General features: G+C 32.8%; 1 protein-coding gene across 1 annotated transcript; it reads right to left on the reverse strand.

Moving 5' to 3' along the window:
* Positions 1 to 838: 838 nt before the first annotated feature.
* On the reverse strand, positions 839 to 15,380 carry LOC130805220 (dynamin-related protein 3A-like). The gene is made up of 20 exons (XM_057669894.1): positions 14,824 to 15,380; positions 9,915 to 10,197; positions 9,792 to 9,820; positions 9,303 to 9,404; positions 7,899 to 7,967; positions 7,751 to 7,810; positions 7,262 to 7,375; positions 6,960 to 7,008; positions 6,758 to 6,867; positions 6,409 to 6,501; positions 6,149 to 6,241; positions 5,933 to 6,070; positions 4,124 to 4,237; positions 3,937 to 4,032; positions 3,741 to 3,783; positions 3,502 to 3,650; positions 3,278 to 3,424; positions 2,221 to 2,273; positions 1,997 to 2,096; positions 839 to 1,605 (listed from the first exon to the last, which is right to left on the reverse strand). Exons 1-20 carry the CDS (start codon positions 15,190 to 15,192, stop codon positions 1,360 to 1,362), a joined length of 2,457 nt encoding a protein of 818 aa, XP_057525877.1. The 5' UTR covers positions 15,193 to 15,380; the 3' UTR covers positions 839 to 1,359.
* Positions 15,381 to 18,946: the final 3,566 nt, after the last annotated feature.

Consider the following 18,946-nt stretch of genomic DNA (forward strand, 5'->3'; position numbering starts at 1 on the left):
TTGAAGAAGACCACTATTTGTTCTCCCTCACGCTTAATCTACTCTCCCTTTCACTGATTAATTCCTACCAGTATAGGTTGCAATAGATGCACTTTCCATGGAGGCGTACACTTCACCTAGATTGGGGTCATTATCATAGAAAATGGTAGGATCAGAAGGATAGCCACTTTCTGAAGCAAAAATCCCTCCATTCAAACCATGCATCAATCTCATGGAATTAGAGTTCTGAGCAAGAAGTGTGTCAGCCATCATTGATAGTCTTGTCTGATCAATGGCATAGCAGTAACTTACATAAAACCATACTACACTTCACCTAGATGTCTTCTTCAATGGAGAACAAATAGTGGTCTTCTTCAATGGTGGATGTCTTCCTCTTCAATAACTTAGTCCCACATCGGTGCTCTATTCGTGAGCTAATTTTTGGTTTCATTTATTTTGATGTGTTCCAGAAAACAATCCCACATCGGAAGATTAATCAAACAATAACAAGTTTATATAGTTAGTTTATCTGCTATTAAATAATTGTTTGAAGGTTAAAAAACAAGCTGCTCCAAAAACAAAAAAATACAGCTACTTCAAGTTCAGTATTATTAAAATTTTAAAAAAAAAAAATTAAAATATAAGTCGCTGTTAGTAACAGCGACTTAGGGCCTTTTAATTTTTTTTTTTTTTTCTCCTCATTCGCTGTTACTAACAGCGACTTACCCGAGGCTAGGCTTGGATGTACGGAAGCTTATTTTGGGACATAAGTTTTCCCGAATCTTATATTCGGAATTAAATTGTTTATTTATCTTATTTTTTTCAATCTTTCTATTATTTTCTAAGTTCTAACCAAGAATTATCACTATAAAATTTTCCTTTGAATTTGAATGCAATATTGTACTTGTATTCATTACAGGACTTTTAAAATATACACTCCCATAAAAATAAGTCACTTTCCCATTAACGTATTCCAATGGAAACCAAGTTATTTGAGCATGGCAAAAATGAATAGAGGTAACACAATTCCTCTACTATATAGGTAACTATTAGATCTACGTGCTAATTATCGACCAAAAATTTCATGCACCAAAAACCAGTTCAAAGTTCAGACTGATATTTTGGCCGATTAAAATTATGCAAGATATATACTACCAAATATTAAAAGGATCTGCAAATAAACCGCGGCACCCTTTTGCAACTTAGAATAACACTGACTGCAGAGGAGATGGTGTGAATGGTTCCTGACACACTGTTTCTTATGGATTTGACTTCACCAAAGATTTAAAAAATTATGGATGAACTAATTGAAAGGAATAAACCTGAGGAATGAGTAGGATCAGCTGACCAGTTACATATGAACTGTTGGATACAGACCAGTTAAAGAGCCATGCTATCCACGTTTAAATCACCGTTGGGATAGAATGGCGATTGCAGTTCACCTGAGTGAGAAGATTTTCTGGACTTGTGGGTTTTAGGAGAGGCAGAATATGAATCATTTGAATAACTGCGTGTTGAGTACATGGATGATGGGAGGCCGTTCATCATCGGCAACCCAACAGCATCACTTGCCAAACTGTACCCCTTCTCAATTGTATCGGCCTCAAGTGGCAATTCATCAAGCACCTGTAGTAGAGCAAAAAGCCGGAAAATGATGAAAGTTAGTAAATTGTGTCTGGAACGCAAAGAGCTCATGTAATTCCAAAGACAGAGAACACAACATGAGGGCGAACAAAGAACATGGAGGCAAACAGATAAAACAGAAACATGAGTTAATTTTGCAGCCATAAACTAACATGAAATTAGACGCCATTTTATAAGTAAAATATGCTAATTTCATTTACGGATGAAACATCATGCATATACCGACAGCTCACAGGACTGACAGCATAAACCCGAAATTTGTGCTTAAAAGGTCCGACTTCAGAACGTTACATGCTATGATAATATATCCACTTTAAGAAGATTATAGCCGAACTTGTAACCTAAAAGTTTCACAAATGAAACAGAAACTAACCCGGAAAGCCTGGTTGAGAATGCGCAATTTATCACGAGTTTGCTTCCTTTTCATTGCCACCTCATCAGGTTCCTGCAACATCTCATCAAAAAGATTTTCCCTGTTCATTGGCAATAATTGCCATCAGATTCTGCGGCTATTAACTGATATGTACAAATCATTTAAATAACAAAAAAAAAAACAAAAAAGTAACCCAAAACAATTTATCCAAGACTTATTTTTACCTATAAAGCTTTTTGATAAAGACATTGTGCAGCTCTCGCTTTGTATGGTTTACCTGCATTCGGAGTTTTTAATTAAGATCAGCAAATGACTCATCAATTACAAAGAACGTACCATTGGCAACCCAATATTCAAACACAACTCTCCACAGCTGTAATGGATATCATTCTTGTTAAGGATGCTAAATTATACACAAAGCAGGACCACAGAAGAACAAAAAAGGAAAATAGCATAGAATAGCATTACATTCATTAACCAAGTACTCTTCATTACTTAACAAAACACAAAAAGTTTTAAATAAAAATCATTATGTGCATAAACGAACAAAGTATTCCTAAGGAAGAGATCCATCATAAAGCTGACAGTAGAAAGGTCAACAAACACGATTACATGTATATAAAAGTTAACAAGTATTATCCAGTGAGTACATTATATTTTTCCTACTATCCCATGTTCATAATACAAAAGGTCTAAAATCTCTAGCCAACCAGCCAAAACTGTAAGTCAAACTACTGAGTTTTTACGTTTTATTTTTCATGCATCAAAATTCAAAATTGCTCTTCAGGAAAAAATGAATACACTTGCTGAAAGATATAAAACGTTACACAACAATAAGTAATGCATACTGAAGGAACGAAGCCAGTACGCCAAAAGAGTTTTGAGCAAATTAAGGACCATCAATACAAGTCCATATTCCACATAAATTGTTACAAGTAGATTGCAATGCATTGCCCAAACCACTCAGTCTCACTAGGTTGAGAAAACCCAAAACCATAACATGATACGAGAATTCATGAGATGCATGGACCAGTAGCCCACTTGTTTCTGCACTACCAGGTAATAAAAATGCATGCAACATGGAAATGGTCACACACACACCCCATGTACAGCTATATTAACACAATTCGTACAGCCACAAGTCAGAAACAGAAAAAAGAACAGATATGAAGCAAGAAATAAGAGCAATAAGCCTCTGCAATTAAACAGAGATAATGATAAAAGTAAAATAAAAATGCTTTTAGTAGTAATTTTAAACTCTCAGAAATATCAAGTTCTCACCAAGAAGTGCATAATAGCCTTAGGCACTGAATCTTCCACATTCTTTCTGACAATATCATAATATGATTTCAACAACAATTTGGTAACAGCGATTTCAATTGCTTCGTTCTCGGTACGAGTCTCTGTCGGCCTTAGTATTGTTGGTGGCTTCACAAGGAAAACATATTTACTATTCAGAAGTTGCAGACAAAGAAGTAATATGGGTGGCAGCAAAGGACAATTACCTCCTTTAAATGTATCATTGAAATGGAATGCTCCAAGTTGTGAATCGGCTCACTAATAGACTTGTGAATGGAGGTTTCCTTGGAAGAACTACGGCTGTCAGTAACCCCAAATATAGATGAAATCCCCCAGCTAGAGTTAGTTGCACCTCCTGATCAGACATGATGTACACATCAGAACTACTCATGGAGCAGTGAACAACTGAACATTACCCTATTTCAACAGCTGGGTAAAATCTTACCAGACTGAGCAGGTTTATCACCATCTACTGCAGATCGAGAGCTCTGAAAATCATGAAAGTTGCAACAAAAAATCAACCGTGTAATAATAGAGTGCTTAACAACCAATATCATCAAGTTATTTTCAGAGTAAAAAACCAGATAAAATAACAGTGACCATAAACTCCTACAAATCTATTCCATTCTAAGATTTCGTACCTGTTCCGCAACAACTCCATTTGCATTTCTAGGAAGAATACCTCGCATTTTGATGGTCCTTTCAGATGCAGGTGCTTTATCAGAATCCCCAACATCCTGACAGGAAAAATCCACCATTGAGACTATGTATGAACAAACATACACTAATCATAAATAAAGTGTTGATTAAAACTTGACAGTTATGTACCTTTAGCTTTGGGATAGACACAGAGGTTCTTGAAGACTTGATATGTTGAGAAGCAACCTCTACAGCTTTAGCTCCACCAAGAAAATTAGGATGTGAAGTATTTATATAATCCAACTACAACAAGAAAACAAGAAGTCAGAAGCCAACCAGAAGCAAATTTTAGAAACATCATCCAGATTCGAAAGTTCTAGTTATATTCATGAAGACACCCAAGGGAATGACCAAAATGTATTAAACTTGTTTTTAATATAAATTAGTGGCTATATCTTTCATGCAACCAAGTGACGAACGTCACATTACATGTACTCTATATCAATAACAATCACATAGCTAGGAAACGGGAAAAGGGAAGATTAAAAAAATTATTACCAATGTCAATCAATACATCATTTCCACACAATGGATTGTGCTGATTTAATTAAACCCTGATAAGGATTTTTTTCACTGAAATTTTTCTATTTTAAAATGGTGCTTGCTAGGAGTACTTAGAATGACAAATCATCTTGTACGTTGTGTATTGTAGTCTTTTATGATCATTTGATTGTGATATTATATATTCAAGATGCAAGAAAGTTCATCTATCCTTCCTTTTTTACATCATAATTTTTAGGCAATATTTTGGCTTATCCGGAATTCCGGATATCATAATTGATGTAACACTTGACACTTTCGATGATGATCAATAAAGCTTGGAGTTTGGATCACTTGCTTTTAGGAGACTTGTTCTGATGTACAATTTGCAAAAGAAATTTGGCGTTAGCATTTTAGTCCCTAAACCTTCCCAAATATTATGTAATTAAAGCCTTGGTTTATGTGTTTTAACCTTTTTGAATTCTTGTTTTATGTATAATGTATTAATGTTTGCTGGTACTAGAAAATAACTTCAATTCACTTTAGACGTTAATATCATATTAGCATTCTGCCTTTTTAAGATATTCAACATACTACACTATATTTATAAAGATTATGGTTAGGATTTCTACACTAACATTACTGTTCCAAGTAGCATTCTGTAGTAGATTATTTTAAACTAGTAGTTTATATACTACATAAAGATAAGGGCAATAACATTCTGTAGTCAGAAGCATTTTTGCTCTAAGTAGTAAGTAATTAAGTATTACAAATTACAAAGGTAATGAATTTCGGATAATCCGGATTTTCAGATATCTGGATTATTCGGGTTTGAAACAGATCACACATTTCACTATCCAAAAACTTGGATCAAAACATTGCACAACCCAAGTGATAACAAAGTAGTTGTTTCAATGGATCCTTAGTATCAAACATCACCCAACAACTTTACATAAATAAGAAGTGCATATAATTTAATAAATCATTCGAACATAGTCTTTTATAATCTGAAACCAATGAACCATAAACTTTGATCCATCAAAATAAGGGACAAAGAGGATCAGTTCCACATGTATTAAAATATACATATCTCCTTGATGAATAGGTGCAGATAAGATTACAAACTAGCACCCATTCAAGTAGTTCAATAATTTTATTCCCAGCCAAGCTAAAGAAACATGTAACTGCACATTGATATTCTAATATCTAATACAAGAAAGAAAGAGCAACGCAATTAACAGAATACAACACAAACCAATAAACCAAGTATGAAATGAAATTACCAAGCTCACTAGTACAGATTACACAAAGCAAGGTAACTTATAGTAGTGTAAAGCCAAGTGTTAAATGAAATGCAAAACTGAAAGCGGATAGAGTCAGACATGAACAGGCCAAGACCCAATGAATTGATCAGTAGAAACAAGAAAGATGATACCAACGACATTTAGAAAATATTACCTCCATGTCAATAATATGCGCAATCATTGCCTCAGCAGGTTGAAGGCCATCTCGAAGGAAGCTATTGATAACTTCATCCATTCGTTTTCTGAGTATAGGAAAGCGTTGCAGGTCATTAAATAGACAGCAATGGCTCATCTACACAAAGATTTTTGAGTGAGAACCAGGACAGGAAATTTTTATATAAAATTTGAAGATAGAGCAAAATCTTGCTACCTTTATCAGCTCATCATATATAAACCTTGCACATTGAAGACTTGGTTCTAATAAACGACTAATTTGCCTTCTAACGAGAACTTCAAATGGGACCTGAGATTTTGAGAACTCCGTAATTAATATTTAATTCCAAAAGTTTTGAAGACCAAAGAAAAACAAATGAAAAAGAATATGATGCCGCAAGACAGGGTAATATATACTAATAAGGATGAAACAGATCTCAGCTCGTAACAAAATCTTCATGAACATATAACACCTACCTCTGGAACGAATAATGCAGACTTAGGACCAGTTGCATTCTGAATAGCTGTTCGAATGTCATCGTCACTTAAATCCTCGCATGGATCCACCTCCTAGAGTAGAGATAAATGTAAAAGGTAGTTAATAAAGCCAGCCATAAAGACTAGAGCTTGTAACATATTACTTGAAATTGAAAAATCTACTCCCTATGTCCTTGTGAGAAAGCAACATATGACTCAAATATGTGAGAGTTTTTAAGGCATATGATGCAAACTCATACTTAACAAGAACAGCTGCAAAGATTATAGAAACATGAATATCTAATAAAAAAAAAGACCAAAAAAGCAGACAGCAAACTCTTATGCAAACCTCTAAACTCTTTACAAAAATTGATTGGAATATGTAATGAATTCTTGCACCACCAGATAACTCAGATGTTGACATCTCTTCATTCTTCCCCTCAATCATAGAAGCAAAAGCTGTTCAAGCAGATCTTATAATTTTAACACAGGCTGTCAACAAAAAAAATGAATGATACATGAAGACAAGATGAGCATGATCAAAGACTTGCCTTCTGAGTACTTCGATAGGATATTTAAGATGACACTACCCATACCAGCCTAACAACAGAGAAGCAAACCATGTATAAGAGGAAAATTAGAAAATCAATAATCTGTTTCACATGATATCTCATAGAAAATAATAAAAATGAAACTACAAATTTCTACTAGCATGTACACTTGGCAGTCAACTACACAGTTGCTACTTTGACGCACAAATTGTAGGGACTCTAAATCATGCTAACTACAACATTTTCCATCATCTTAATAAATTGACCAAAACAAAAGACATTTGAAGGTAAAATATGTATACCTTAGATTCTACAATTTCTCCATAGCTGGCATGCTCCTTAGCTACAGAAACAAGTTGAACACTTATTTGTGATTTCAAACCAGGGAGAACTGACTTGATGTGTTGTACCAGAATCTTCAAAAAGATTAAACAGGATCATAAGAATTAACCACCAAAACACATCAGTAAAAAACTTCATACAAGAAACCGGAAACTTTGCCCTGAATCCCATTTTGAAACCTTCGTTTCCGAAAGCACATTCCCCAATGGTTTTTTCAAGCCCATAACTATACATAATACCAAAGCCCTTCTTTTGTTTTCTTCTTTTTTCCTTATCTTTTCTTTTCAGTCAGTTTCTTTTCTCACCCTTTTAATGAGTTCATTTTTTTTAGTAAAATAAAATTGTACCAACGTTTCCTATGTTTTCAAAACTCTAAAATTAACATTTCTCTTTTGCGTTTCCGTTTCTCATATCGGATTGAATTTCATTTCAAGTAACATTGGCCTCACCTGATTCAATTTTTTGGCCAACTGTGGAACACCACATCGATCTGCAATATCACTATACACCTACAAACCCCAAGAGAAACAAGAAAATAAGCAAGAAAGTTTATCAGAATCTAAAATCAACAAAAATCACAAGATAGAAGCTATATACAGGACGACTACGGAAGAATTTCTCCTCGGCCACAAGTGCGTCTTTTATGCTTCTGTTCTTCAAAATGTCCTGTTCATAATAAAAAAAATATAAAACAAAACAAAGACCACAAAAATGACAAATGTTAATACGATACACTATAAATTGCAGCATGACCAATGACTACTGAAGGATACATCCTCTCTATCATCATTTGCACCTTTCCAGAATAAAATATTAGATCCACACGAAAGACCAAAATCATGAAAGTACTAACTTTTGAATTTATTATGACAGCTGAAATACAAGTTCAAAAGCCAACATCGACTGGTTACGCAAAACACCAGCTACAAGTCATCAACAAAGGGACAATACGTAAAGCCTTGAAGGACTAACAACAGCTGTAACAGTTACTCCTATGAACTTAAACTAAACTAATTAACACAAGTTCCTCATTAGTAACCGCTGGAAAGCGCCTTTGTGGTAACATACATAATTATGGCGGCCCTTTACTAGTGCAGTATAGTAAATATAGTTACACTCACTATCTTAAAATGAGTGCTCCCATTATCATTTTTGTATCCTACTACATGTAAATATATTAGCTCAAAGTTAGACTCCCTATGTTTACTGCCTAAACCTTCCCCTACAGTTCTTTTCCTTAACTACCATCACTATTGCTTATTAACTACCATCACTGTTGCTTATTTGTAATTGCATTAAAAAGTAGATACTAATGCATAAAATGCAAACCCCCATCATCATTTGTGAGTTTCAGAAAAGCATCAAGGAAAAGTTCTAAAATTTTTGTACCTCTTCATTGCTCTAGAGTCTGGTCAAAAGGATCCATTTCACACTGGATGTTATTATTCTTGCATCCAGAATCTACACAGAAGTTGCATGTAACATCCTCCAAAGTCTATGTGACTTCCCACGCATCCTGACTCACAATACTAAATCATGCTCTTTCCATGTCACTTTTCTAAAAAACCTTGATGTATTTGTTTGTTTCAATTACTAATTAGGTCACTAATAAAACATTTCATTGGAAAAAACATCCATTACATACAGCTCATGAGAAATGATGACAATGCCATTCTAAACATCAACGTGGATGTATGACACAAAATTTTTTATTGATGAAATCAGAAAAATATTAATTTCAATATCAAAACTGATAAAAATCTTAGCCCAGGCCCCAGGGTACAAGATCCAATCCCCAATATTACATAAGACAAAAAAAAATACAATAAACGAGACGGGTGATTTAATACATCCAAGTTCAAGGGATGTGTTCCCAAGAACAAGGTCAAACATAGTAAAAAATCAAAGAATCCTCAAGAATGTCAAGTATTGAAAAGTTGCAAACAATAGTCAATTATCTTCCCAAGATAGTTGAGGTTGATATCAAAATTACAAATGTACCTCTTGACAACGATTCACAACTCCCACATAACCAAGTCGTAGTGGTATAACATTCCCAAGCAAAAAATTCCGTGCATCAGTGCCTCTGTCCATAATGTCTAGCTGAAACAACATTAAAGAGCAATCATATTAGAATCATAATACCATTTAGGGACCATTTGGTATAGATTTTTTGGACATAGGTAACGGAATGAGTTAAGGCGGCCCATTAGTTATTGTTTGGTATAAAAAAATTAACACATTTCATTTCTTTGGGTTAACATTATCCTTGTTTTGATTCCCCTCGAATTTTAAGAGTAGCAATAAGAAAGAGAAATCACTTTAGTGTTTCCCTAACCATATTAATGTCAAACAATCAAGAAGCTTAACACTTTTTAATACCATTTCCTTTACTCAACCCTTTCCATTCCATTTCCTTTTCATTCTCCGTACCAAATGCCCCCTTAATGAGATACGGAAGAAATGTAAAATAGCAATCAAGAAATGCACCTTTGTGATGACCCCAATTGTTCGATATCCTGCACAATAACAAACGAAAAGCTAAGATACATACATTTGCAAATTCATTATTTGAATATAAGAAATGAACTGGAAGCTTCTCCCATAAATTACCATCAGGATCCGCAATTCCAGCCATCTGCAAAGCATCTGAATTTGCTAAATCAGAATTAGCAGGAGTAACTGCTAATATTAAGCAGCTTGGAATTTTGATGTAGGACATTATCATGGTTCTTATACGTGCTTCAATATCGGATGGCTGATCACCAACTGGAACTTTAGTTATCCCAGGGAGATCTACTAAGGTAATATCTAGAACATTAGGTGAAAAGATTTTAAGACGGATCTGCTTGTCAGATACTCCTTTGTTCTCTCCGGCCTCTCTGTCAGTTTCAGCCTGATAAACAAATAAAGAACACATTTCAACAACCCTGTATCAACCACGGGTTCATGCTAAGAGATAGCCCACACATGGACACAACATAGACAGAGCAATATGACGACATAGAATTGAAAAACCACCCCATAATTCTTTTTAAGGGGAGCTTATTACTCCCTCCATCCCAATTTAAATGCTCCAAATGATATTTTGTCGCTTTTTTTGGATTAGGTTTGGGGATTGGAAGTATAAATTCAATGACAAGCCAAGTTTCCTTTTGTGTTTTAACAATACTTCCTTATTAGATTCAAAAAGATTTTTTTTAGTAGGAGATAGATATGGTAATAAAACGTTTTAGGTTGAAAATGATTAATATAGGTTCAGTTAATATATAATTTTCCTTATAAAGAGATGTAGTAACTAATTTTGGACAACCCATGAAGGAACATGTAGCAACTAATTTGGGACAAATGGAGTACTTGATGTTCACACGACAACAAAAGCCAACTACAAGCAACTTGTGCCTCTTTAAACATAAAAAGCATGAGTCAAATATCTGATCCTCTGGCAAAAAGAGGTTCTTTTAGGTTAATTAGCACTGTGATCAAAGAAATAAAATTTTACTAACATGAAATGAAAGCACATGAGCAAAAGATTCAATCATTTTCCTTAACTACTTTTAAAATCAGATAAGCCACCAATTAATAACTCCACCTAGCCCATGTACCCATTAAGGTCAAGCAAAAGTGAAATCTAACCAAGAAAGCTGAATGTGATCAGGATTACAAAATAGTGGATTGCATCTATCTGAACTCAAAACAGGGTAAAGAAAGCAAGTAAAATCAGGCAACGATAGTAATAAATGTTTAAAACCCTAAGGTGAAACAATAGTAGATCCTAGACAGTTATTCTAATTGGAAAGACAATGGATATCAGCTCACCAACCTACAATTGAAATTTGGAAATGCTCACAAATGTAAGGGGATATAACATTCATAAAAAAAGTTATTCAGTAAATAGATTGGAAAGACAATGGATATCGGCTCACCATCCTGCAATTGGAATTTGGAAACACTCACATAAAAGGGGATATAACATTCATAAAAATTTATTCAGTAGATTCACAATCAAGTAATGATAGTATTATAAAACGATCATACAAAGATAACACACGATGAAATACAAGAGAAAAACTATTGGCTTTTCAGGTTCCATTCAGCTTTCTCACTAACGAAACCCTAATGACAGCCTAATTATGATCATTGGACACAAATCATATTAATAAGGTACAGGCCTAAACATCTCAAGAAAAAAAATCTATAGATTTTCTTTCTAATCTAGGAGTTACTACCCGAAATCATAGTGAGAAAAACAATGTTGCAATCTGTAAGCCGAATTGTAAAGGCTTCTAAATCTACATACTACTAGCCTCCTAATGTGTAAAAAACGTAATTTAGGACATTCAAGAAATATCTCATGGTCTTTGCAGATATTTTGAATTACGACAACCACGTCACCTTCCTTACCACATTTCTATACCTCATTGCAATCACCCTCTCTCGTTTATGGTTGTTCTCTTCCACATTTGGCAATTTATGAGAAGCTAGTGAAGTATTAAAACAAAATTTGAGGCTCAGCTTCATGGTGGGTCATATCAACATTCCAACCAAGCCAAAATGCGATGTATGGGTAACACAAATCATTTCGAACATATCTTCTAAATCTTCCATCCACTAACTTTTGCATGTGGAGGATGCATGAACCATTTTATGCAAGTCATAAACAATGAAAAGCGAACATTGGCAAATACACCAATGACAAGTTGCCCATGTTAAAGAACCAGTGTCATAGAATAAAAAAGGAAAAGGATGGATCATGAAGCATGTGCATTCATTTTGAAGGCAAGCACTCATCGTTAAGAAGCATGAGCATTCAAGCCTTCCTTCATCCAACACTCCAACTCCAAACCCAAATAGAAGATGAATCGAAAAAGAGAGAAATTTTGGAATGATGCACAAGGTAAGATAATTCTACATCACCATCATACCCTTGATTAATATTTTTTTCTTTAAAGTTGATGGTGTGAGGAAAAAATGAAAAGTTTTGAGAGGGAAAAGAACTTTGAACTATGAAGAATCCTTGGACACCATGAAGGTATATCAAATATAATACAAAACGAGAAAATTTCTCAAGAAGTTAATCAGTTATAAACCAAGAGCTAGATTCCAAAAGTTTGTCATTGCTAGGTTGCCTCTTTAATTTGCAACCTCCCCAACTTTTAAATTGGCATTCCTACAAGGGAATTGGTCCTTAAATGGTTTATCGCCCAAACGCAATTACATGATGCAACGCTGAATACACTTACTCGATTTCACGTGTTGGAGCACAAAGCAGTTGTCTTTTGATTAATGAGTGTATTGATACATCAGTTTTTTCTCTTACATTCACCAGTAAGTGCAAAGATATATCCCTCTGTACGATAGTGGGCCCATGGTCGCAAAGAACTTAACATGTTGAGAGCAATCCTTACTTACAACTTACAAGTCATAACTAGTCTACATGATTAAAGATTGGAAATGTTATTTCTCTTGGTTGCCAGAGAGACCCTGAGATACCTGTAAGTATCCTTATACATGAGTCCAGCCAATACACTTAATATGCATACACCTTCAAAAATTTACAAGCTCCATCAAGACTCTAACTAAATTAACTAAACTAATAAACCCAATTGGTATTTAAAATATTAGTAATGTAGCAGCAAGAACTCCAAAAAGAAGTGAGTTTTTAATTGAAAATCAAGTCTTTGAATAGACAAGATATCAACTCATAATGCACTCCAGACTCTTAAACTCGATTTTCACACTTGTTTGTTATTATTCTCCTGATCATTAGAAGCACAACTCAATTGTTATGCCAAGTTCCTAATTCAAATGGCCTAAGTTAAGATGTCTAGAAATCCTAGTAAACTACCCTTTCCTATCGCCATTAATAGATTCCACTTGTAGGCCACAAATCACCACCCAATACCACATTTCACTTTCACGCTAAACATTAATGGAATGTTAGACCACAAATCACCGCACAATACCACATTTCACTTTCATGCACATTAATGGAATGTATGCATTTTGCTAACACAAAATCTTCATAATACATCCGCAGAAAAGTTGATCACATTGCCCCTGAGATCGTTTAAGTAATAACAGCAACTATAGTCTAAGTTAGCCAAATTCTTGCGATCAAGTAAATTGCAAAAATAAGGAATACTCTACAAATTACTGAAAAGAAGGCACATTCTACTCCCTAAATAACCTCAATACATCATGTACTCTTACCACTCCATTAAAAATCCATCTAAATTTTCACTAATGCAACATATAATTCTAACCATCAAATGACTTTTTGTTCAATATTAGAAATCCTTATTCATGTCAAAAAAAATGCCCAATCAACCTTCTAGCTCTCACTTATACTTCACTTGATCATTTCGCCTCACAAAATTCACTTGGTTAGCTACAAGTCACATACAAAAATACGTTCTCGAACGCATATTGTGATTGCATTAATGGTCACAATGATGTTTTCACAGGTTGTACTAATAAATTTCATATGAAGCTATAAGATCTCCTTTGAACCGGCCTATAAAGTGGTTTAAAACCTTTACTATGGAGAGAGTATCTATTCGGTAAAATTTTGAAAACTTTACAACTTAGAGCCTTAGGCGGTATGATATCGTGGGGCCTTTTTTTACTCTGGATTTCATATGAGCTTTTCATATCAAAGTAAGTACTAAAACCCAATTCACATCCTCATTCCATAAAACAAACTCAATTAAATGAAAATCATATACTACTTGTTTTCAAATGTTCTTCCCATTCACTTTTATTGCAGATCTCAATGCAAACTTTAAAATTAAATAATTTTAATTGAGAGTTTTTAAAAATTCTAAAAAAAAGTTGATATTTAAAAAGTATATATTAAGATGAATCTAACAAAATCCCACATATTTCTTATAGATCGATGAGAAATCGTAGTCAAAGTTTGACACTAAGATTCGTAAATTCTATTTGAGAAGAAAATGTGAAAACAGAGAGAGTACTATCTAGTATCCAATAAAACACTACCAAAATAGAGAAGAAAATGTGAAAACAGAGAGAGTACTATCTAGAAGACTAGAATCCAATAAAACACGACCACATTCCCCGACCAAAAAAAAGCCACATTCATCATCTTCACAATTTAGCAAGCGAAAGAACAATCATTTCTTTCAATACATACTCCATAATTCACCATTGTCGCATTCAGCTCTATACATAAATTTTAATGACTTCCTATCCAAAATCAAGAAGTTAGATGACAGTGTAGCGCCCTTTCAAGATAGAACAAAAGCAAGAAATACAATGTGACAAAACAAGAGCAATACAACGGGCCCCTGAATCAAGTCTAACAATCTAACACGCACAATACAGAAATAAGAAATATAACATTTTTAAAAAATAATTCACCTGAATTTCTCTCCAAATCACAAGAAATTACGAAACTTCACCTGAATCTACTTATAACAGATGAAAATTCATAATACTATTTCAAATTCAAGTGATAAATTAAACTAAAAATAATAACAATCAAAAAACTTTACTTCACCTGAATTTCTCTCCGAATTTCATTGAAATCAAAAAACTTTTTTCCAGGCAGATGCAAGAACTCTCCCCACTCCTCATCACCTTTCTTAATCTGCAACAGCTGAAGTACAAGCGGACGACGAGTACAAATATCACACCCTCGCGGTAAGAAATCACGGCCAACAAGCGCCTCAAGAACACTCGATTTACCACTACTTTGGCTACCAACGACAGCAACTTGCGGCAAGTCAAAGGCAGGACTGCTACCAAGCTGTGCTGCGATATCTTGTAGCTTGTTTATTATCGGGATCACTGAATGCCCTAACGAAGCTGTTGTAGCTGCCGTCATTGATGGTGAAGGTGAAGGCGGTGCAATGGAATCGTCCGCCATTGATGAGGTTGAAAGATAGAGGATGGAAGATCGATTGATGAAATTGAAACCCTAGAAAGAGGGGTTTTGAATGAGGAAAGAAATGTTTTTAAGTTTTCAAAATTTAGTAGAAGAAGATTTTAGAAAATTAGAAGAAATGGAGAGAGAAAGGGCAGAGGGCTGATTATTTTTTCTCTTAATTTTTTTTAGGTTTAAAAAAATTATACTCCTATCCCATATTAATTCACCTTGCCTCGTAAATAAATAAAACTAGTACTACCTCTTATTCTCTTTACTAGTTTCATTTGATTTTTGCACATTTATCAATGTACGTTTTTAATCTTAAATATCTTTAATTGTACTAAAGTATTAATTATAAAAAGTTTATATTAATAAAATTTACAATAAGACGAATTAAATAAGATTTCATATGACTATGTTGTAACTTATAGATTAAGAACAAATCACATAATAAGAGTAATTGATAAATGGTGTTGAAAAACCAAATGGGACAAGCGAATAGGAGAGTGTATAAAACTTGTGCAATATACAAAGTTGCTAGCATAAAGAAATACTTCAAATAGAACTCGTGCAACTTTAAGGTTTTTACTGATTTTTTTCAAAATTACTAACCCGATAAGTAAATTTTAAAAGGTAAAATTAAGGTTTTTATTGACGGTATCAACATAGGTTGCAAAAATATATTGTTAATTTGCAAAATATTCTTAAATAAGGGCACATATGATAATGGTAGTGATAACATCATTTTAATTAAATTTACTTAATCTACAAGATACTTATATTATGAATTATGCCATTTAGCAGATTAAAATTTATTTTTTAATAATTACATGAATAAAATTGACTCAAATAAAAGATAATCTTTATTCTTGTAATAAAACTTTTCAAAATTTAGATGCAATTATATATGTGGATGCCATGTCAAAATTCAGCATCTAATAATTTCAATGCACTTGGCAAATGGTTGTGAGAATGTCATTTGTCATTATGCAGTAAAATTATTAAATTGTATAATATTATTATTGTATAATTTTTTTGGAAAATTTGATTTAAAAGGTACGAACTTTAGCTCATTTGCTTTTAAAGGCTCAAACTTTCATTTATTTTTTAAAGACACAAACTTTGGGTATCTCCGCTTTTAAAGTTTTAGTTTGTTCTTCCCATCACAGTTCACAAACTATTGAGATCTTGAGTTTAATTTAATCATCAAGGAATCTTCCCATCTTGAGTTCTTCCCATAACCAAGCACGCCCCTTCTCAGTTCTTCATCTCCTTCCTCAAAATCAACTCTTTTAAATAAGACTGTATACATTTATCTCCTCATAACCACCTTCATTTCTCTCATTTTCGCTTTAATTACTCTTCTTTTCCTCCTCCAAAAATCCCTAATCCACCATTAAACCTCAACTTAAGTTTTCTCATCATGTAGTCATATTTATTTTCTCAGATGATTTTCATTAATTTTGCTCCTAAATTCTATTTTAAAGAGTAAATCATACATGTCTAAGAGGAAAGAGTTTTTGAACAAGTGAATGGGAAAGGCGAGGACAACAACTATTAAGTATTAACTCATTTTAGAGAAGACGTCGTCATTTCAATTGAATCAATGTCACCTCGATGAGCGAATTTCCATAACTTCTACCGATTCAAGAGTTGATTAGAATAGTTAGGCAGCAAACGTTTCTTTTGGGTTTTCTTTAGTTTTACATTAGCTTTTATTTATGTTCTGCTAATCTCATTTTAATCTTGTTTAACATCAATTAGTATTTTAGAATTGTAATCCTTCACCATTGTTTTTCTGGGTTTATTTACTTTAGACATTGATGCTGGGGTTAATTCAAATAAACATGAAAGGCCTTAGATGTTAATTCAAAAACCTAACTTTTGGAAATTAGAAATTTTAAAAAAGAAGTGATTTTTAGAAGGATGTTGACTTCTATGAGATGAATTTGATTAGATTTTTGTAGGGAAGAAATGTTTAAAATTGGAGTAGAATTGGGGAATTAAAAAAATCAAGTTGAGGTTTATGGAAGAAGCAATGAGTAGAATTGGAGTAGAATTGATTAAAATTGGAGTAGAATTGAGGATTTTTGTAGTGAGTTTAGTGCTTATTTTTGGGACTCCATGGGTAGATCAAGGAAGAAGCCATTGATGAGGAGGTTTAAGGAAGAAGCCATTGATGAGGAGGTTTAAGGAAGAAGCTGATGAAAAATCAGGTTGAGGAGATGGTAACCTGATATTCCAGGTTACTAAAATCGGCAAATCCTTTAAAAGCGAAGGCATCCCAAAGTTTGAGTCTTTAAAAAATAAGCAAAAGTTCGAACCTTTAAAGGCAAATGAGTTAAAGTTCGTACCTTTTAAATTAAATTTTCCTTTTTTTGGAAAAATATATACATAGTATGGATAGTAGAGTTTATTAATCAAATATTATTGTTTTAAGCTGCCTTACTTTATTTTATGGAGAAATTTGATTTTAAAGGTACGAACTTTCATTATTTCGTTTTTAAAACTTTAAACTTTGATTTATTTTTTAAAGTTTTCAACTTTATATCACTTAAACCTTTAAAGGTTCTAATTACTTGTGACCGGAATTAGTAATTTTGGTTTGATCAGGGGGAGAAACAAAGAGAAATGTATTTTTGGAAGAAATGTATTATATGACATTGTTTGTATCATTTTATGCAACAAAAATTTTTAGTTGATTAGTTTTATAAAAATATTCAAATTATGCAGTTTATATAGATGGTAAATTTACAGTATGTAATAAATTTCAATCAATAATTTATTTATATAGCTCATTCTAAACAAGAATTATTTAAATCAATTTGTTTTTAAAAATGACAAGTTACACAATTTAATTAATTATTAAGAAAACTATAAATGACAAGTTGATTAATTTTATTTCTTATGTAAGCCAATATCAACTAATAAAATTATTTCATCCAGTGTTATTAAGAAAACTATAAATGACAAGTTGATTAATTTTATTTCTTATGTAAGCCAATATCAACTAATAAAATAATTCCATCCAGTGGGACTTTAAGAGGATGCCACGTGTAATATTACAATCTTTTTTTAGGTTGTATGATAGTGAGACTTTAAAAGGATGCCACGTGTAATATTAGTCTTTATATTAGGTTGTATAATAATAATAATAATAATAATAATAATAATAATATTATGATACTTCATCTATTTTAACTCCCATTAAAAAATATCAGATTCTAAAATAGGTAAATAGAATTGTCAATGCTCTCTAAAGATGACATTTGTCATTTTTAAATATTTTTATTAGTATATATATGCTAGTATAGAAACTCGTGCAATTGCAATAATTTATTTGTCAGAAATATATAAAAATATGATTTCAAAAAATAATATAAGTATATATTATCGTGATTACCAAATAATGACATTTTTAAAGCAAAAATTAAATATAAATTTTTTATAAAATTAATTATCGAATACATTACTTTATCATTCAATTAAATATATCAAATTCTTGCTTAGGTATATAGAATTGCAATAATAAATTATATATATACTTTACCTAATTTGGTTTTAATTTAAAAAAACTCATATTCTAAATTAGGTAAATATTATCATTTAATCAACTATCATCCACTAAAATAATTATATTTTTCAAGCCTCCCCTAAGAATGACATTTGTCATTTTTCAACATTTTTATTACTTTCTGTTTTCATATGTTCTTCCCATTCACTTTTTTGCGGTTTCCAATGTAAACTTAATAAT

The sequence above is a fragment of the Amaranthus tricolor genome, chromosome 2 (assembly GCF_026212465.1).
Source record: "Amaranthus tricolor cultivar Red isolate AtriRed21 chromosome 2, ASM2621246v1, whole genome shotgun sequence".
Taxonomy (NCBI): Eukaryota; Viridiplantae; Streptophyta; class Magnoliopsida; order Caryophyllales; family Amaranthaceae; genus Amaranthus; species Amaranthus tricolor.